At 40.7% G+C, this 21,212-nt stretch overlaps 2 protein-coding genes across 2 annotated transcripts in view; both read right to left on the bottom strand.

The window, feature by feature from the left end:
* The window catches only part of LOC121937811 (phosphatidylinositol 4-kinase beta-like), a 65,101-nt gene extending 64,556 nt beyond the window's left edge, over window positions 1-545 (bottom strand). The window contains exon 1 of the mRNA XM_088090808.1: window positions 1-545. This exon is cut by the window's left edge and continues 833 nt beyond it. The gene's annotated coding sequence lies outside the window, so the exon portion shown is untranslated.
* A 1,007-nt stretch (window positions 546-1,552) lies between these two features.
* On the bottom strand, window positions 1,553-20,735 carry rfx5 (regulatory factor X, 5). Its single transcript, XM_088090815.1, has 11 exons — window positions 20,450-20,735; window positions 18,155-18,309; window positions 17,547-17,580; window positions 17,271-17,353; window positions 16,596-16,718; window positions 16,328-16,444; window positions 15,731-15,809; window positions 15,361-15,559; window positions 14,481-14,563; window positions 14,065-14,202; window positions 1,553-13,869 (listed from the first exon to the last, which is right to left on the bottom strand). The coding sequence occupies exons 2-11, from the start codon at window positions 18,274-18,276 to the stop codon at window positions 12,712-12,714; spliced, it is 2,136 nt and encodes a 711-aa protein (XP_087946941.1). The 5' UTR covers window positions 18,277-18,309; window positions 20,450-20,735; the 3' UTR covers window positions 1,553-12,711.
* Between the last annotated feature and the right edge of the window lie 477 nt (window positions 20,736-21,212).

A 21,212-nucleotide genomic window follows, 5' to 3' on the forward strand; every position in this document is an offset into this window, starting at 1 on the left:
TAACAATACCTCTGCGTAATCTGCTCTTGCTGGCAAATAATCACGAGTTAAAATTATTTTTATCTTGAGGACAAACGTGTGACCTTCGGCTCAGTTTATTAACAAACAGTAAAATTATTTTTTACTTATAGCAGCCTTTAAATATTTTGGATTTTTCTTTTCATTTCCAAAAAACTTTTATTTTGAAGACGGCACTGCACTACTTCCTGTGTCGCTCTGGTTTAACTTGACGGAAGCAGCTGGTTTTGGTTCTGTTTCCGTTTGGACCAAAACATTCAGCTGTCCACCCCCTCATGTCTCTGTCTGAATGATTTAATGGACAGATATCTGATATTTTATGAGCTTTCAGTGAAATTAACAGAAACAGTTTCAGGTTCGTCACATTTTCTGTTTTTCTGCAAACTCTTAAAAACAAAACAAATATTCAGAAACGGGCCATAACAGTAAGATAATATTAGTCATTTTAAACTTTCTGACATCATGTTACAGTAACTTTATGTTTTATGAAAGCCTAACCTAAATCACAATGTTGTATCTATATATTTATTGTATATTACTATTACATAATTAAATGTATGTTTACATTTATATTATATATCTACTACATAAAGTTTCACTATGGAAAAACTATTTTGTTTGCACAATAATGTAATGTATGTATGAATGTTTCTTCTAAAGTATTACTAGAGTATTGTGCAGGTATTATAGAAGTAGTATAGTATAGTATAGTATAGTATAGTATAGTATAGTATAGTATAGTATAGTATAGTATAGTAGTATTATAGTATAAGATATTACAGAAATGTTGTCAATGTATTATGTGAGTATTGTAAAGGTATCATGGGGAGTATTATACAGGTGTTATAGAAATATAGTCAAAGTATTATGAGGTAGACAGATATTATATGAGTATTGTCAAAGTATTATAGGAGCGTTTTACAGGCATTAGAAGAGTACTGTTAAAGCATTATTGGGGTATTGCACAGGCATTATATGAGTATTGTCAAAGTATTTTTGAAGTACTGTAGTAAGTATTTTTTATTATAAAAGTATTACTGGAGTAATTTTTCAAATTGAATCGAGAGATTTTGAAACCATCAACATGAATCCGAAACGAGAGGCGGTGGAGGCAGAGCGCCCTGTGGTGACGGGTAGAGGAAACAACCCAGGAGAGACGGGAGAGAAAGAGAGAAAAAAGAAAGGAGAGAAAGATACTGTGGACATGAAGACGGGAAAACAAAGGAAAAGAGCGAAAAGGAGAAACAAAAAGGGGGGAAAGAGGCAAAAACAAAGGGATGAAGAGACAGAATGAACAGAAAACAAAAAAGGCAAAGTGAAAATAAATAAATAAAGTTATGACAAGTAACCGACAGAAAAGGGTTTTTAAGGGACATTATGACAAGTAAAGGAAATAAGCGAAAGAAGTAAAAAACAAAAAAACAAACAGTTAAAGTGAAACAATAAAGGAAAGGAGCCAAAGAAGTAAAAACTAAAGATAAAGTAGACAGGATAAAGGAAAGGTAAAACTGAAAACAAAGAGGTGTCGGAAACGTTTTCTGCCAGTGAACGTCACTTCCTTTATTCCAGTCATCAGCGTAGGAAAATAGATTCACATTAATGTTCTGGCTTCTGTCCTTCGACTTTTCTGTTTATCTTCACAATAAACACACAAACAACAAACAAACAAATAAACAAAACAGGCTCCGGGAAAACACAGTGGGGTCGGAGCAAAATCTCACACAGGTTAAGTAAAGGTGCATTTCACTGATTATTATCGTGGCTTTCAAACCAAAGGGCGAACCGGGGAGAGTTAATTTTTTTTTTTTTTGGACTGATGCCGACACCCCACCTTAAATATTTACTTCCAAAAAAGTAAAGTGCAAAAAAAAAATCAAAGAAAAAACACAAAAGCCAGCTGATAACAGGAAAACAAAGACAAACTTTTGAAGTTAATAATACACAAAAACAAACGGTCACAGGAAAAAACCATGCAGGAAGCCGACAGCGACTCCCAAAAAGCAAAGATACTTTTAAAAGATCTTCATAGCAACAATAACAATAATAATAATAAAATCTGCACATCAACAAGCTGTACAACTGTATGAAAGAGCAAAGGCAGACAACGACAAGAACAAACAAACAAAACAAAAAAAAGATAAATTATGAATTAGAAAAAGTCTTTTTAGTTTTAGTAAAAACGTTCATGGAAAAACAACTTGATTGTGATTCTCTTATTTGCACAAAGTGAAGAGAAAATGGCAGCACGAAGCTCTAAAATGCTGTTTGGTGTCAGACTCTCACTCAGGTTCTCGGCTGTTTAGAGGACTACATTACCCAGAGTTCCCGAGCCTGAGAGGTAGCAAACAAGAGCTGTGTTCGAAACCGTTCGCTGTCGGAAATAGTGCATTAAAGAGCGTGTACACCATTTTTAAGTAGTGCTCGAATTCTCTGCGGTTAATTTCATCCATTAAATAATGCACTTTAAAATACCTACAATGCACAGCAAACCTGAGTGCACGTACGACGTACTCTAATTTTACTTGCATATACCACAATGCACTGCTGTCGTGTATTTCCGGAGGAGAAGAGGAAGGCTGAAAGGTTGTTACGTAGCATGTTAAGGTTGCTAAGGTTGGTTGGTCTATCTGCTCGGGGTCGACAGATTATCGGAGACAATATTTGGCATTTTGCCGAACTAATGAAAAAAGTGTGAATTACACTCAACCAACAGCAGAGAAGGAAGTCTGCAATACATGAAGAGGAAGTGTCAGCACGGGAGGCACTTTTACTTTGTAAAACCTCGGGGAGCTATTTTATTCATTCATTTATTTTTATTTAAATTTACACTTCACTTTATTAAATAAAGTTGCAGGGAACTTGCTGTATATGATGTTAAAAGTTTCAGTTTTGGCTACACGTTTGCTAAAGGCTTTGAAACAAAGTTTTGTGTTTGAGTTTGTAATACTCCAAATTCTAAATTTCGACAAGTATCAGTTATCAGTTAAGTACTAATAATCGGTATCAGCTCTGAAAAAAAACAATATCAGCCCCTATTATTTACCAGCTGACAAAAGACACCTTATACGCCTGAGGCGAGAGTGCCTTCGCCTCCGTCTGCGCCCGAGAAGCCGGACTTATGCCGAACGACTTCCTTCATGTAAACTCAACAATTTTTCCAGAAATGAGCGCTAGCCAGTAGCTCGCAAGCTAACTACAGCTACGTAGCTACACCTACGCAATAAGATGTAGCAGCATTTAGGGACAAATTCTAATTTCATGACATTTCGATGACAAATAAATCTACGTTGCACCTTAGCTTAGTTCGAGTGAACTACGACGAGCTAACTAGCTTCTGAACTAAATATAAAAGAGAGCTTTTACAGCTGGCCATAGTTGACAAACCCACACTTCTACATCATCCGAATTTTAACAAATTATCTGGGATTTAACAGAAAACTTAACATGCAACATCAATATGACCTCCGTTCATCTGTCCAATGAGTGCTCGGTTTGTTCACGTGGTACGGGGGCGCCCACTACGAATATCCAGCACATCAATTACTGCAGTGACATTCAGAAAATTCCAGCGTAGTGTTCGAAGTCTTTTTGGTTATTCCATATATAGTTAATAATTTAATGCACACTACAAAGAGAATGAGTGAGCGAGCGGTTTCGAACACAGCTAAGGTCAGGGCAGATAAACCAAATGATTTAATTTATTCTCATCAAAAACTTGAGCAAACGTCTTAAAACCAGTTTGAAACTAAAAAGTCTGAGTGGGTCTCTGACAGGAAACAGGGCTACTTTCAGTTTAGACTGGGAGTTAACCATCATCACACTATGATCACAACAACTGCGGTGTTTGACCAGGATCAGCTCGGTCGTACAACAGTCTCGTCATCTCGTCACCTGAACTGTCGATTCACCTTCAAACAACTTGTCAGACTTCATCAACTCATTTAAACTTTTTTTTTAGACTTAAAAGTGCTTAGAAATTTGTCTTAAATATTTTCCTTTGTGTAACTTTAATATAAATTTAATCTGAATATGAGGAAACTGAACCGAGTTTCCTTTATTCTCTTAATCCAATCTAATCTTCTGACTTTTGGTGAGCCTTTTGCATTTTTAACTCTTTCTGGGTCATTCACAAGTTATTGTCACCTCAGGTTCATTCAGGTCACATGTCAGTTGGGTGGGAAATGTATCAAGTTGATTTGATTAATGTGACTGTAACAACTCTCGACCTCAACTGCGCTCTGGGAGCCTGTTTACACCTCGTGTTATCATGCATCTCGGGTGAGCTGATCACTCAAACCTCGTGGACACAGCGTTGCCTGGCTAACGTTCAGTTTTGTAGTCTGCTAACTTGAATAGCAACACAATTTGATCTTAGCTGTTCTAGACTTTAAAATGTTTTTGGTACGAATGGATCACATTACATTTACAGGCGCCTTCTTCCCAACGTAAGTCAATGGAAAAAAGTCTTTTGGGGGCCCGATGGTGTCACATGATGGACCCGCACAGTGTAGTTCCAATGACAATCACTACGTCATCAGTACAGGACACGGTGGTTGTTCTGCTGACTGCGCGCTAACGCTCCGTGATTTCCCCAGTTTTACAACTATTTGTACGAAATGTTGCGTGATCGTCCATTGTTTTGTCCCATGGAAGGAGAAGGTATCTCCAGCTGTACCAACAGAACCGCCAACATGATTTGACCTTCAAGCGGAGGCGACGCAGATAATTATGGACTTGAACACAAGAGATCAGCTGAAGATGGATGAGAGACGGACAGGAATTTGATACCTTAAAGATCGCTACGGTGCAGACTCTATTGTGTCCGAATTGTCTATCTTTACGCACAGTTTATGATGATACAGCGAGGTATCTAGGCTGTCCATTTGTGTTCTGGTCACCAAAATGCATATTAATACCAGGTGGCGACAGGCTCTCTGACTCCCCAACAGTCAGAAGAGTAAAAGAACAAAACAACAAATCTTAGCACCTCTATGACCTGGACAACTAACAATCACCATATTTGACCATTATACTTCTTTTGAAGCGTCGTGTCTACAGGCTGTGAATTAAAACATTTCCAGAAAGCTGATGAATAGCAAACAAACATTGGAATAATGTTTGACAAGTCTTGAGGTTGTAGTGAAGGTAAAAGAGCGACTTTTAAAGCTACTCTGAGCATCAATTTACCTTCAACAAATCATATTAATGTAACCCATGAAAAGTGAGAACAAAAAAACAGTTAAATCAGTAAAAGTGACGCATGTAGCACCTTTAAACACCCCAGTACAGGAAGTGACATCAGAGAATGCTGTGTCATTGAGTCTGATCCTTTGAGGTCATCGCACTGCTACCCGAATCCCGATCCTTTAATCTTTGATTATCTGACCCGTTTCTGGTTTTGTTTTTGAGCAACACTGCTCCACAGTGAAAGATTCCCACGACCGCCTCCACCTTCAAGCCAGGGTTCCTACTGCAAGTCCAAACTGGGCCAAACTGGAGTTTTCCTGGCTTCACTGACTGGTCCTAAACCATATCTCAAACTCCTTTCAGCTCTGGACTTTCATAGTGCTTTTAAACATTCTGCAGGGAACTCCACATGTCCAGTTAGCCCAGTCAGCCAAAGAGGTGAACCAAACTGGGGATCCACTTGCCATCATCTCTTTTTTAGATGGGGTGTCCGAGGACTCAGTGGATAAAACAGGCACCCCATGGATGAAGGCGATGTCCTTGCCGCAGTGGCCGCAGGTTCGAATCCAGCTCGCGGCCCTTTGCTGCATGTCATTCCTTCTCTCTCCCCCTTTCACACTGTTGATCTTCTGTCCTATCTAATAAAGGCAAAAATGCCAAAAAATAATCTTACGATAATTATAAATAATCTTCCAATTACTCACACCGATTCCAAAGGATCTGACTCTGAGTGTCCAACTGGCCTGGACAGTCCAGTTTAAGGGTAAAACTAAAGTCCATTGGTATAACAATATAGTTATAATAAGTTGCTGTTCAGCCATTTCTCAGATTCTTGACTTGCAACCTGCAACTGGATTTCCATTATATTCCCAATTTTGTTGCAGGGAGCGTTACATGTCCTTGTAGCCCAGGACGTGGGCCAATTCAGGGTTTCAACCATCTCTGAGCCAAATATTAGTCTCTTTTTGGATTCTGACTTCCAGCGTGCAAAAAAACTTCCAGGTTTCTTCCAAATGTTCACACAGATTCCAAAGAAACCTCCATCTAGCTCCGTCAGTCCAGTTTAAAGGCTTAACTGGTGCTTCATTGATCAAAGACTTCCTCCTATCTCAAACTTATTTTAGAAGTTTACTTTCACAATGCAGCTGAATTTTCAGACGTTTCCAAACCGTCATGTATGTTCTGCAAGTTAAGTCCAGTTTTCTAAGTCAAGCCCATCAGCAGGCTTAAGTCCCATCTTTGACTTTCCATTAAACATTTCTTAGATCTGATCTTAACTTCATCTGTGCTGCCAATCTCTCAAACTCCTTAAGATCAACACAGTCTTGACAGTCCGGGTGACCCAATTAAAAAGGTAAACATTGCAGTTTAATGCCATTTATGACTTCCCTTGAACCATTTCTCGAACTCTTTTTGGACACAGATTTCCAAAGCTGCTGGACTTCAAGTCCCTTTTCTAACTTGCACTGAGGCCTTTCTTGAACTTTTTTTCAATCTGTTTCACATCATTTTGTGTCCAGAACATTTCCAAATTTATATTTCCAGTTTGCCCAGTTCAGCCCAGCTGGACCTGCAGTGGGAACCTCAGGTTTCACTCTGAACCTTTATTATCAACTCTAAATCCCAACAAGATGCTAAAAGCATTACTTCACTTTGATACCAGGGCTGAGACACATTTCATTTACCTTTTGTTTTAGGTTTCCATAGTTTCACACCTCACTGCAACTTTTCAAACAAATTGTGGATATCAGATGTTAAAAATGCAATTTGACAGTTCAAAATCATGAATACAGTCAGACGGTGAGGACTGCAACTTGTTAAACAATCTTACAGGCAACCTTGCCATTAGAGTTTCTTTTTCAAGTTAAGAACTTGCCATATCACTCAACAGCACTTAAGACCGTCTTTCCCACGTCAAATGAATAATAAAGTCCCTTACCAAGTCCCAAGTCAATACCAAAAAGTCCAGAGTCAAAACCAAAAACCAACAAACCCCAAGTCAAGAGTCAGTGGAGTCAAGTTCAAATGACGTGCTTGTCGGATCATCCAACAGCACCCAGGACCACCTTTACCACATCACAATTAATAATAAAGTTGAATTCCATGTCAAAAACAAGTCCCTTACAAAGTCCCAAGTCAATACCAACAACCCCAGAGTCAAAACCAAAAAGCCCCGAGTCAAGACCAACAAGAAAAGATTCAGAGTCCAGTCAAGTTCAAATAAAGTGGCTGTTGTATCATCCAACAGCACCTAAGACCATCTTTCCCATGTTAAAATTAATAATAAAGTCAACTCCAAATTCAAGTACAAGTCCCTTACCAAGTCCCAAGTCAATAACAACAAGTCAAGATTTAGAGCCAAGAGTCAAGTTTCAATTAAGTGCTTGTCGGATGATCGAACTGCACCAAAGACCGCCTATCTCAGAATTAAAACGTCAAGAACAAGCCCCTTGCCAAGTCCTAAGTTAATACCAAAAAGTTGTTAATTTGAGGCATATTGATGCCTTTACAAGTGCTTCCAGCTGCTGTTGCCCATCAAGTGAAATGTTGCTTTAAACATCTAGTTTGGTTTAACCTCTCCAAATCCTTCTAGTTACTGCAACTTTAATATAACAGAGTGTTTCTCTCTTTATCCATAAACTCTCTGCTGAGCAATTTAAACAATAATTATTATTCTGACCAATAAAAAATAAATCTGCTGCCGCTCAGTTGGCCTCCAGCCAAGTGCAAGCATGAAGCAGAAAGTTACAGAAATACTCGTCAATGTATCTTCTCAATGCATATAACAATAAATTCATAACATAGAGGGACTTACTCTTATTTTTAACATGTTAGCAGTGCAACTTTTCATTTGTTTCAGTTCTGTCTGAGAAGGGCTGAGGCTCGGTAGTTAAAGGGAGACCGAGACATTTAAATTGAGAACATTTTTCGCATTTTGGCACATAAAAAAATGTCTTACTAGCATAGTTAGCGCTCCTTTTAGTTATAAACTATGCGTAGTGCTGTAAGCTAGGCTTTACTCACTTCGTGGCAAAGGATAAGTGCTTAAACTCACTTTCCCATCATGCAACAGATAGTTTTAACAGTCAAATTTCTTGCTGGCGTCCCTTTAAACAACCTGAAGCTCTCGTTGTCACAGGACGGAGGGAAAAACACACACACGCACACGCACACACACCTGTAATCATACCTTGATGTGTGAGCATCGACACAAAAAAAGTTTTTTTTTTTACAAATCTGTGATCACAGGATGGAAAACAGCGAGGGCTGAGCCCTGCGGTTTGTAGCACCAACAATGAAGAAGACGCCGTCGCACGGAGCGAGAGGCAGTTTGGCAGAAGGTGAAGAACAAGCGTCAGCAATGTGACGTTACCAAGACGAAACTCCACCAAAGAAGGAAGAAACGAAGGGAGCAAAAATGATTTTGACAGCTTCATTTCAGGGTTCGTACACTTTTTTACAACTAAATTTCCATGACCTTTTGGACTTTTGGGCCATTCGTTTTTTTAAGTTTTTTTTTTTTTTTTTTGCAATTTTTAAAGAAAACGTGCAGATTTTTTTTCTATCCTTTACATTTTTTTGGCCATTTTTTAAGAAAAATTTTGCTTTTTTTTGCTTTAAAAACCTAAGGTTTGTTGCCTTAGAAAAAATGTCATTTTTTCTTTTATCTTTAAAAATCTTTGGCAATTTTTTTTTTAAAGATAAACGAAAATTTTATTTAAAAAAAAAAAATTAACAATGACATACGAATCCTTTGGTTTCCATCGTATTTTTAAAATATGTTCCCTTTGACGATGGAGGTTAGGAATTTATATTTAAGCCTCTTTAATGGTTCTGCTTTTCTTAAAAACTACTTTAAGTAGTTTCGTGTGTTTTTCACTGTTTATGTTTCATGTTTTGGGGCAGAAATCAGGAAGGAATATCTCAGGTATCAGACATGGTAACGTCACACTGCTGATCCAGACAGTGCTTCAGTGGTGATCGTGAGGAGGTGGTCGAAGAGTTAGTGCAAAGGGCGCATGGCAATGTACAACGACAGCTAAGCTAAGCTAGCAGGCTAATCCTGCAGCCTCAGTGCTACAGAAGCTAATTTTCTGCAAATATCCCTCGTTAACATTTACTGCATTTTCACCGCATGTCTTTACTGGCGGGTGACTTTGTGCTTTGCTATCTGGGCCTGAGCTGAAGCCATTTTCTTTAAACGTCTGCCTGTGTTTCTCAGTTTATACCGCAGATGCCACGAGTCATGAATTTCTACACTGACGTTTGAGTCCTGGAGACAAATAAAGCTTCCTTTTTTTTGTTTTTTTGGCCAAGTGCTAATATCAGACATGTAAGTTTGGCCTCTTGGCAGATGAGGAAAACAAAAAATCCTAAAAACACCGTCGGGTTTTGCTGTGGTCGGCAGGGCCGGGTATCAAACCTTTTACGGTACCGACTGAGATGTTGTTCAAAATAATTATAAAAGCACCTGGTCAGATTGATCATCTTATTGATTCAACTCTCAGTCATTTATCCAGTTTTTGACTGTATTTTACTTCTTTGTATTTCGACAAAATTCAACATTTGAGAGATTTGGCTTTCTTTAGTGGTGGGCGACATGATATTTGTATCGCATCAGATTTAGTGGAAAATACTGTATACATTGCTGAGCAGGATGTACTATAATGTGTGTTAATTTAACAGAGGTGGATCTCTTAATGTCTTAATCTATTTGAACGTTTATGTTTTCTTTGATCTTTTCTTTAATATTGTATTTTTTGTCTCTGTTTTTTTTTACTTCCTTTAAGAGCTTGATTTTGATCTGATATATAATCGCAAACGCAGGTGTAAATTAACTATTTATAACTGTTTTTTTTTTTTAATCCTCTGGTGCAAACAAAAACATCATTACACAAATAAACACTTTTAAAAAATTGTCAGGTATTTTAGAACAAACTTTCCTGTCTGGTTTCGTATCATGATATACTGATATTGTGATTTTTTCTTTCTTTCTTTTTTTTTTTTAAAGATTTTTTCCATGTCTCTTATCTTAAACTTCTTTATTAGATAAAGTATTTTACAGAAAAAAAAAACTTGAATAAAATATCAGAAACAGTTTTAGTTGTAAAACTCTGCCTGCACGGTCTCAAATGTATTTTTGAGAAGTTTTTTTTCTCAAACCTTCTTGTTTTTATAGTCCCGCCACGATTTTGTGGGCTATTTTTGGGGATTGCAGCCTGAAAAGACTGAGATCACGGCAGATTTTCTAAAAAAAACTGCGATGCACGTTTCGATGTTAATAGTTCATACGTTTTGCTGGGGCAGGTGGAAAGTGTGCGAGTTATATTTTGCCACTTGGACAGAAGGCCAACAGCAGCGGTAAACATCTGACACCGCCTGCTCAGAATAAATGATCAGGATCTGAAATAATCTGTCTTTAGGCAGGTTTCCATTAACCCTCAAACTGTGCAAACTGACATTGCAAATATACAATATGCCGATGGAAACACGTCCACGTTGAAAAAACCTTCCATTTATCGCAAAAAACTTTTTATGTGTGCATGAGGTGGTATTTCAGGCGTAAAGAAGACATAGTTGGCAACGGAAACATTTTTAAGTCTTTTCTAGCTCACATGACGCTGTGAGGTCACATGACGCTGTGAGGTCACATGATGCTGTGTCTCTGTGCTTGTCAGTAGGAACTGGCTCCCATGATGCAGCAGGAGCTACAAGAGCTGTTATTGCATCACATAACTCTGAGAAAGTTATGCCAAACTGCTCAGGTTTCTAAGGGTTAAATACTGAGTCGTCTTTATATTTTCACTGGTTGAGAAGTAGCAACTTTGACTTGATTGAGTCAAACTTAATATATATGAAATTATACATTTATTATGTAAATATTGTAAGAGTAAACTCAGACTTAGCTCGTTTATGTTGATCTTTGTCTTTTTTCGCACTATTTCTTAATATTCCTTTCACTTAACTCCCTAATATTCCCATACTATTCTGGAAGTTTTGAATCTTTTCCTCTGTGAAATCGTGGACTACATCTCCCAGAAATCCCTCATATGTGAATGCTCCCACGTATAAGGGGCTCGCCTTTCCATCATGGCTCCATAACACGCCTACGTGGCCTCGGATTGGACATAATGACGGCTAGTGCGGTGGCTGCAATAGAAATAAAGCTGCTGATGTTTTGAACATCCATCGCCATGGTTACTGGGATGTTATCACCAGAGGAAACACAGTCAGCTCCATGCTGAGTTTTATCCACATTTCAAAATTATGGCTTAAATTTTGCGCAAATCTATAATGGAAACCCGCCGAGTAAAAGGAGAACCAAAATATTTTGAACATTAATCTTTGCTGTTAAAGCAGAGATAAAAGGTTTGATAAGAGACTAAACTGAAACCGAGATCGTAATATGACGTCTGTACTATAACAGGAAAACAGGTGGCTGCTGCCGCCCACAGACTTGAACCGGACATAAAGTGTTTTCATCAATTATTAAACCTCTCATTAACAAACTCAATGAAACGAGTCTGAGTGAAAGCTCCGATAATCAAACTCATCTGCACCAATAAATAATTGAGTTTCATGTAAATGTGGCTTTTCTTTTTAGAGTTAATGAGGGCCTTTTAAACTTTTGTCTTGACTCTCCCTGTCTCTCTCTCTCACACACACACACACACACACACACAGACGGTCAGATATCAATCAGAAGCATTTTCTAAACACAACAAACCAAAGCTGATGAGAACAGAGGAGAGTGGCGCCGAGCTTCGATTCACGTTCAGTCCTTCTTCACGTTTCCAGGCTCGAGAACATCAGCACAGCATCCCAAAAATATTATTTTCCTACATTTCCGTGAAGCGAGGTGAAGGTGAATTGAGGCGGAGCTCCATTAAAGAGGTCTTTTTTTCATATTTAGCACAAAGAGCCTTTACAAGGCTCTGACCCGTAGTACCTTCTGTATGTGTCCTCTGCAGGCTGGACCGCAGCCCGATGTGTCTCCGTCCCCTCCTCACTCTTTCCTTTACATCGCTTTTTTTTTTCTTTTATATGAATCGCTGGATCTGAAGCGAATGAACGAACTTTAGCACAGAAAAATGACAAAGTCTGAGGATGAAGGATACGAGGAGGCGAAGAAGGAAGGAAGGAAGGAGGAGAGGAAGCGGTTTGATTTCAGGTGCGGCCACCTGAGGACTCGTTCTTCTGATCTCAGACAGACAAGAGACGGACAGACAGAGACAGAGACGGACAGAGACAGACATGCAGATAAAGAATCACTGGTTTCTCACAGCGTCCAGTCTGTTTACGAGTGCAATGAGAGCCGATGGAAGGACAGCGTGTCGAGGTTTTGGCTTCATTTATCCTCTGCGATTGGCTCTCTGCTCTCACCAATCTGGGATTTCCACCAATCAGGGAAGAGGGTGGGTAAGGGGGCGGGGGGGGGCTTTGTGGCAGGTGAGGTAAAAGCTGAGTGATTAAAAAAAGATGAGGAGGAAGTAGAGTGACGACCAGCTAGTGTCCCTCTCTCTTTGAGGAGGCGCTGCTGCTCTCTCCCGCCTCCTCCTCCTCGCTCCTCGCCGCTGCGGCGGAGGAAGAGGAGGCGGGAGCAGAGGAAGAGGTGGAAGGCAGCGGCGGGTTGAGGTGCAGCTCTAACGGCGCCAGCGTTATCTCCACCTCGCCCCGCTCCTCGTGCAGCGTGGGCAGAGGAAGAGGAGGAGGAGGAGGTGGGTGGAGCTGCGCTGCAGGAAGAGGAGCAGAGCTGCTGTTGTTGTTGCTCGGCCTCGGAGCTTTCTGGATGACCTCCACCATCGGGGTCCGTCCGGACGCCGCCAGCTCCCAGCTGGGGTTCCCTGGACTCTGGAACAGCAGCAGAGGCCTGCCGTGGCGGTCCGGCTCCACCGGCCCGCCCGGCTGACACTGCACCACCACGCCGCGGTGCTCCACCAGCCGGTGAGCCGGGTCCGAGACCGCCGGCAGCTGGCTGAGAACCAGACCCGGCTGGTCCTGGATCACCAGCTCCAGCACCGGCTGCGAGGAGGAGGAGGAAGAGGAGGAGGAGGAGGAAGCTTTCTGGATGACGCCGCCGGTCAGAGAGGTGATGATGGGAGGGTGGGAGGGAGGCGTGGGAGGCGGAGGCTTGGGAGAAAGCGCAGCAGGAGGAGGAGGAGGCAGAGCGTCCTCTGGTCGAGGTTTTCTTGGTCGTCCACGTTTCCGTTTCACCGGAGGAGCAGCGGAGCTACCAAACACGCCCACGCCGCCGCCGCCGCCTGGCCCCACCGCCTCCAGCGGGCGCTTGCTGGCGTTCCCTCGTGCTTTCTGGACCACCGAGGTGGGAGCTGCGGGGGCGTGCTGCTGCGGCTGCTGCTGAGGAGGAGGAGGGGGTTGTGGCGGCGGGGCGACCTTCTCGCGCTCGTACGACAGACAGCCCTGAGGCAGGATCATCACCGGGACGCCCTGCTGCTGGGGCAGTGTCGCCATGGCGATCACCTTCATCCCACCACCACTGGCGGCGGCGGCGGCGGCCGGGCCTCCGGGTCCAGACGCCCCGCCGACACCCGAGGCGTCTTTGGGAGCCAGCGAGGGCGGAGAGGAGCGGACCGAGAGCTGCGTCTTATCGGGGATGGAGCTCCGAGGGAGGATTCTGGGTAACTGCTTCATGAAGGCCTCCACCTGCATTACAGCGAGCCACAGTTAACCACGGTTCTGATCGATCGGTTTATCGATCACTGAGGAGAATCAACAGAATCAACCTTTGACCTTCGACCTCCAGACTCTGACCAGTTCATTTTTGAGTCCAAGTGGACGTTTGTGCCAAATTTACAACCAAAATTAAAAACTAAAAATCGAAGACAGGCGTCAACGTACCGCAGGACGCAGAGATGAGGACGAGGACGAGGGAGGAGGAGGAGGAGCGTCCAGGGAGGACGGTTTGGCTGCTGCAGCTGATTTGTCTCCGGACGGCGGCTTCAGAGAAGACGAGGAGGACGAGTCTCCGAGCTCCTTCTACAGACAGAGAAAGAGACAGACAGACGGACAAAAGAGACAGACAGATGGATGGACGGACAGACAGACAGAGAGATGGAGAAACAGACAAAAAGACAGACAGATGGACAGAGAGACAGACAGATGGACAGAGAGACAGACGGAGAGAGACAGACAGATGGACAGAGACACAGAAAGAGAGAGACAGACAGATGGACAGAGACACAGACAGACAGGAAGTAGTGAGCAGCCGTGTCCGATGATCAGTGATCAATCATGGATCATAAATGTGTGATCACCTTCTGATCAGCAGCTGCGTCGCTCTCGGCTTTAGAGATGACGGGTGTCTTCTTGATGACTTTGTGTGGTTTGGCTGGACCTCCTGCAGAGACACATACAACCATTCTGCACACATTTACACACTTTAACAATAACTTTCCAGGACTTTTCCAGGACTTTAAGGCACATTACAAAGACGACACAGTCTGTGAAATGACAATCACTGCCCCCATCAGTTCTTTTGTATTATTACATACAAGACTTTTAAAATATATACTATTCAGAAAATGAATTCATAACAGGATGAGAACTGAATATTTAAATATAACTGAGGGATCAATACTTTATTAAACACTGAGGAGGGACTTATGTTTTTTATTTGGGCTTTAAATGGCTGTATTTTATATTTATTTGACTGTTTTAAGTAAAACATGCATTTCAAACCTGCATGTTTTGTTTTTTTTTAATATGGGCTTTTTTTCTTTTTTTTGGCAATTCTACGATTTTTTTCTTTAAAAACTTCTGGGGATTTTAATTTTAAAAAATTGGCGATATTTTTTTTTTTGTTTTTGGCAAAATTTTCAAGACAAAAATTCATTTTTTTTTCCTTTTAAAAATTTTTTGTAATTTTTTGAAAGAAAACATTCCTTCCAAACCTGTGCATGTTTTGTTTATAATTTTTTTTTCTTTAATAATTGTTGGCAATTTTTAAAGAAAAGATTTTGACTTGAATTTTTTGTGGTTTAAGAAACAATTTTGGAGAATTTTTTCCTAACTGTTGTTTTTATTTAAGAAAAACAAATTGACAGTCGTTATTGTCTTTAAAATTTGGGGCAATGTTTTTCAAGAAAACATGCCATCAAGCTCTGTATGCTAGACTACACACACACACACACACACCTGCGAGTGCGGCCGACGTCACCAGCTCGGCCTGGCTGCAGCGCGGGTTGACGATGTGCTCCTGGATCAGGTAACGAGCGATCTCCACCACCGTGTCAAACGAACGCTTTAGGATCTTTTGCGCCCAATCACAGATCAGCTCGCACGCCGCCTCTGTCACTTCCTGTTTGTACGTCTGGACCAGCTCGGTCAGCTCTGCCTGGAGATGAAGAGGAGGAAGAGGAAAAAACGTTACGCTGAATACCGATTAGGATTCTTTTCTTTGTCTGTTCAGCCACGTTAGCTGCACTGTAGTCCACTGATGATGTCATTTTGTAGGCAAAAACTGAGGTCCATCAGAGGAAGTGTGTGTGTGTGTGTGTGTGTGTACCGGGTCGTTCTTCAGGTCCAGGTTGGGCAGCAGAGGCATGTTGAGAACCGTCTTCCTCCTGATGCCGCTGTAACAGTACGTATCAGCCGGGCAAGTTAGGGAATTCAACCAGCGACCCTGAAAGACTCACGAAGCCCGACAGCGACAGCACCAGTCCCATACGACGGTGTGATACTGCTGTGCCCTGGAAGGCATATTTTCTTTAAAAACGTGGCTATTTTTTTAAGAAAACGTGGAATTTTTTAAATAATTTAAACATTCAAACCCTCAGGCCCGACAGGTTTGAAAGGATTTGATACCTTATAAAACATTTGGACTTTTTCCTTAAAAAAAAATGGCTCCTTTTTTTGTGAATTTTTGGGGGCAATTTTTAGAGAACATTTGTTGTTGTTTTTTTTTTTTAAAGAAAAAATGTTTTTCTGTGATTCTGTGATTTTTTTACAAAGATTTCAGGGTATATTTAGTTTTCCAAAACTTTTCCAGGATGAGAAATATTCTTTTAAATCTTCCATGACTTTTCCAGGTTTTACAAGACCATATAAACCACTAAAGTGGTGGGGGACACAGAGTGTGTCTGTCCAGCAGGTTAAAGGATATTTGGACTGTCCTCTGCCGCCGAGCCTCCGGGCCTTGATGTTGGGGAAAATGTCCCTGATGATCTTCCCGAAGTTGGCGGCGCTCAGCGGGCGATGTTGCAGGTTCTCACAGTATCTCCTGAGACAGGAAGACAGTCAGAGATCACATGACCCAACAGACGACCTCGGAGGGTCTGAGAGAGAGAGAGTGTGTGTGTGTGTCTGTGTGTGTTTGTTTGTGTGTGTGTGTGTGTGTGTGTGTGTGTGTGTGTGTGTGTGTGTGTTCTGACTTGTATGTCTCGTAGACGTCCTGTTTGGGCAGGCAGGTGTCTGAATGCTCCTCCAGGTGACTGCGGATCCAGTTACAGGTGTGAAGCTGGTCGGCTGTGTTGAAGGAGCTGGAGTCGCCACCACTGCGCATGCACGCACGCACGCACGCACACGCACACACACACACACACACACACACACACACACACATTTTTAAAAGTTTTTTTAAAGACAAAACTCAGCATATTTTTAAAAACTTTTTGTAGTTGTAATTCTTAATGAAACCCCGTCTTTCAAACCTGTGCATGTTTTATTGAAGTTTTTTTTTTCTTTAAAAAATTAGCGATTGTTAAAGAAATCATTTTGGTGATTTAAAAAAAAAAGAGGACTTTTATTTTTCTTAAAGAAAACACGAGATGTCAACAATGTCAAAAAAGACATCTGTTTGTTTTTTTTTTTGAAAGATTTTTGTTATTTTTTTCTTTTCATTTTTTGGAGTGATTGTTTAAGGGGGTGGAGATTAATTTTTGGGCCCAAAAAATTTTGGGTGATTCTTTTTTTTTAAGAAAACATGTCATCCAAACCTGCAAGCCCATACTCAAGCTATATTCTGAAATGTGTACACACACACACACACACACACACACACACACACACACTCTTCAGTGTTGCAGTGCTGCAGCAGCAGGTCTGACCTCTTGTCTCCGGCGCTCGGTCCGGACGGCAGCTGGAGGTACAGGTACAGCTTGTCGTTGTCGGAGAAACGTTGAACGTCTTGCTGTTAAAACAGAACAAATCGCAGCTGAGCTCTGAGCTCTTATTTCGAGAAATTCAATTTATTCCAATTGCAAGTAACATGTTTACATGGATTTTACAAGTCCGGTTTTATTCGGACTGACACAATAATTACACTTTTTTTTAACATGATGTAAACGTACTGAGTGATCTCATCGAGAACTTTTGGGTCTTACCAGAATCTGATCCACTTTGGTCTGAACACTCTTCCTGCAACACAGAGACCACAGCGTCACCCTCACAGCCATTTTAGAAAATTAAACAATAAAAGATAGGAACAATAATCTGAGACTACGATTATACTCGACTTCTGTTATAATACTAATTATAATAATAATAATAATAACAATAATAACAATAATAATCTTTTTTTGTATAGCACCTTTCATGCATAAAATGCAGCTCAAAGTGCTTTACATGTGAGAGTGCTGAGATTGGATATATAATTCTTTGATATTTCCATTTTTTTAATTTGTTTTTTCCACCTCTGAAATATATAGATATATAGATATGTGAAATAAATAAAATAAAATCATTATACAGCACATGGATACCATAACTCTGGAAGTAAGCTGCAGACTGGCCAGAGGTGGAAAAAACAAACAAAAGTAATGGAAAAATAAAAGAAGTTTTAAACAACAAAAGTCAAACAGTAAAAGCATAAACCAGCCTACACACTTTAAATAAATCACATTAATTTTTGTCTCGGTGTGTGCTGACTTAAATGAATTTTACAAAGTATTTTGGAGAAATTATGTCACACGTGACGGCGGTCTGGACTCACGAGATGTTGCTCTTGAGTTTCTGCAGCAGCATGCTGGGCTCCGTGTCGCCCTCCCCCGCCTCCAGGCCGCCCTCCCCCTGCCGGGAGGCTTCGGCCCGCTGGTGCCGCTGGTCCCCCGACATCTGGACCAACTAACCAGTGCTGAGTACCACCATCTGAGGAGGACGGACACAAACACACACTCAACTGCACTGCTGTTTCACATTAATGAAGTCAATGCCTTTTAACACTTTACAGGATCCGCTGGGATCCATGAGACAGAGAAGTAAAAAGTGCGATATTTTCACCACAAATACAGTGAGAAGTCGGCTAGACGATGACCTGAAAAGTAAAGAGTTGAGCGAAAATACCTTAAAGTTCTGCTAAACATCAGTGCCTCAGTGGGATTGTTTGTTATGAGGGAAGAGGGTGGTGTAAAAAGAGGGAGGTGTGTCAAATGATGTTTAAGCACTGGGGAGGTTTTTTTTTTTTTAAATTTTGCCTAAAGGAGGGACAAACAACTTTAAATGGGTCTATATTTATTTATTGTTGATTTTTAGAGAAAACATGCCTTTCAAACCCATTAAGAAAATATTGCAATTATATTTTTTTCTTTAAAATTCTAATACTTAAATCTTTTTAATAAAAAAAATGATTTTTTCCCCCATTTTTTGGGTGATTAAAAAAAATGGTGATTGCTATTTCTTTAAAAAATTGGGAAGTTTTTTCCTTTACATGTGTGTTTTTTTTTTGTAATTTCTTTCTCCTTTGAAAATTTTGGGTGCCTTTTAAAGAAAACATGCCTTCCATACTCATGGGCTCACTTGTTTTCTTTAAAAACTTTGCAGATTTATTTTTCCTTTAAAATTGTTGTGGATTTTTTTTTTCTTTCTAAAAACTTTCGAGGACCTATTTTATTGTATTTTATTTTTTTAAAGGTGATGGTTTTGTTTTCAAAATGTTTCAGCACGTTTTTTTTCTCTAATTTTTTTTTAAAGAAACCAGAGGGCCCATTGTAATTAAGATCTCCAAAATTTAAAATAAAAATTAAAAAATCTGGTTAGAATAAATTGATCTAATTTTGCTGCTATTTTTGGGGGGATTTTTTGGCATACACCACAGGTTTGAAAGGCCTTGTTTTCTTTAAAAATCCCAAAAATTTAAAAGAAAAAAAAATTGCAATTTAAAAAAAAAAAAGAAAACATGCGGCGATCCCATGGGTTTGGAGGGCATGTTTTCGCCCCTTTTTTTTTTTAATTTAAATTTACAGAGGTCAAGGCTAAGCCTCCAGTGTCCTCAAATCTTAGAAACGCCACTGGACAACCGGACACCAACAAGAAAGCGGAATTTTATAAGACTAATTTAAAACTATAAAAATATATAGATAATTTAATGCTGGAAACAGTCATTAATTTAATTACATCAGTTATTTGGATTATTGGGCTCCACACAGAGACAATAGTACTGCTGTCAGACAGACAGGCAGACAGCCGGGTCACTCTCACCTGTCTCACGTCACTGCAGCACCTGAGCAGCACCCTGAATTTTAACATCACACATTTTAAAGCTCACATTTCAGCCTGACAGCCGGTAAAAAAAACCTGCCCGCTGGCTGCCGGGAGTGACACATGCCGGCTGTCACGGTGCCGTTTACGTTACTACTACTACCACCGGAGCGGGAGGCATGTTTCTGCGGGGCAAAGGCAGCCCGCCGCCGGCCAGACCCGACTCACACACACCGCTGCTACCGTGAGCCGGGGATGAAAGTGTGCCAGCGGCCGAAATGTGACAGCCGAGCCCGCATGTCATGTCTGCCTGCCGTGTTTACAGCGCGCGGAGAGCCGGTGGTCATGTGCCTGCCATTACAACACACACACACACACGCACACACACACACTGACCCAGCTGAACATGTTACCGCCGAGCTAACAGGCTAACTGACACCCTCTGCAGCAGCTAACGGAGGCAGCGACACCTCGACACGTTAGCTGGATTTAATACAAACACTTAAATGGCGTTTCAGCACCGTAGAAACCGAGAAAAGTGCGTCTCGCGGAGGAACGACACGTTAGTTTGGCGAACATTTTCCGCGTTCCTGCGTGGCTAGCCACAAGCTAACCTAGCTAACGAGCCTAGCTGGTTGCTATCAGATAGCATTAGCTAGCAAGCACAGAAACACCCATTAAACATGTTTTAACGCGCTGTTTGTATTTTCTTAATAATTCTCCGTGAAAATTAAATTATTCTGTTATTAATGTATGATAGGTTCGGTGAGTCTCGTTTGAGTATTTATTTTAAAAAAGAAAAAGAAAGTACCTGAGCCAAGATACAGCAAAAATCCCCTTTCAGATTTTTTTGTGATTGGACGACTTTGTTATGTCTGCCTGACTACAAAGCCAACGTCGATTCCGATTGGTCGACGCTCGCAAATCTACCCGGATACCAGAAACGGGCGAAATTCCATTGGTCGATCAGAATTATTTTTCTGACGGGGATTTTTCTGATTGGACGCGTTTTGCTGGTCTGCCCAGTTACAAAACAGATGAACTTATCGCGCGAAATCTGCATAGCAACAGCGGCCTGTTTCGACAGTGAAAGCGAAAGTACTTCGAATAAACTTTTTATGAATACGTATTTAACATTTCTGTATGTTGAATATTTGTGAGTATTATTCAGTCCAGAGGACAGTAAAAAATTAACAGGTTACACATAAGTAATTATGCACTTTTTTATTCATAGAAAGCCAATTTCTTGGATCTAATATTGAAAAACTTAACTCTTGATTTGGACTGAACTTGTTTCTTTGAAATCTGAGAAAATTGGCCAAATATCTTTCAAAAACATGGAGAAGAGGCAATGAGCAATGAACAAAGAAATAACAAATAAAAATAAAAATAATTTCAGGGATTGTAGTTAAAAAACTGACCTAAATTATTTGATAAAATGGTTATTCTTGAGAAAAATGACAAAAAAATATTGTGCGTTATTAAATGGGTGAAAATGTTTTATCCGGAGACTTTTTGATTTCCATTTCAAAGTTTTCAAGCGTCGACCGCTTTCATCTGTACAAAACATACGA

The sequence above is a fragment of the Plectropomus leopardus genome, chromosome 17 (assembly GCF_026936395.1).
Source record: "Plectropomus leopardus strain MGB_pleo_1.0 chromosome 17, ASM2693639v1, whole genome shotgun sequence".
NCBI classification, from domain to species: domain Eukaryota; kingdom Metazoa; phylum Chordata; class Actinopteri; order Perciformes; family Serranidae; genus Plectropomus; species Plectropomus leopardus.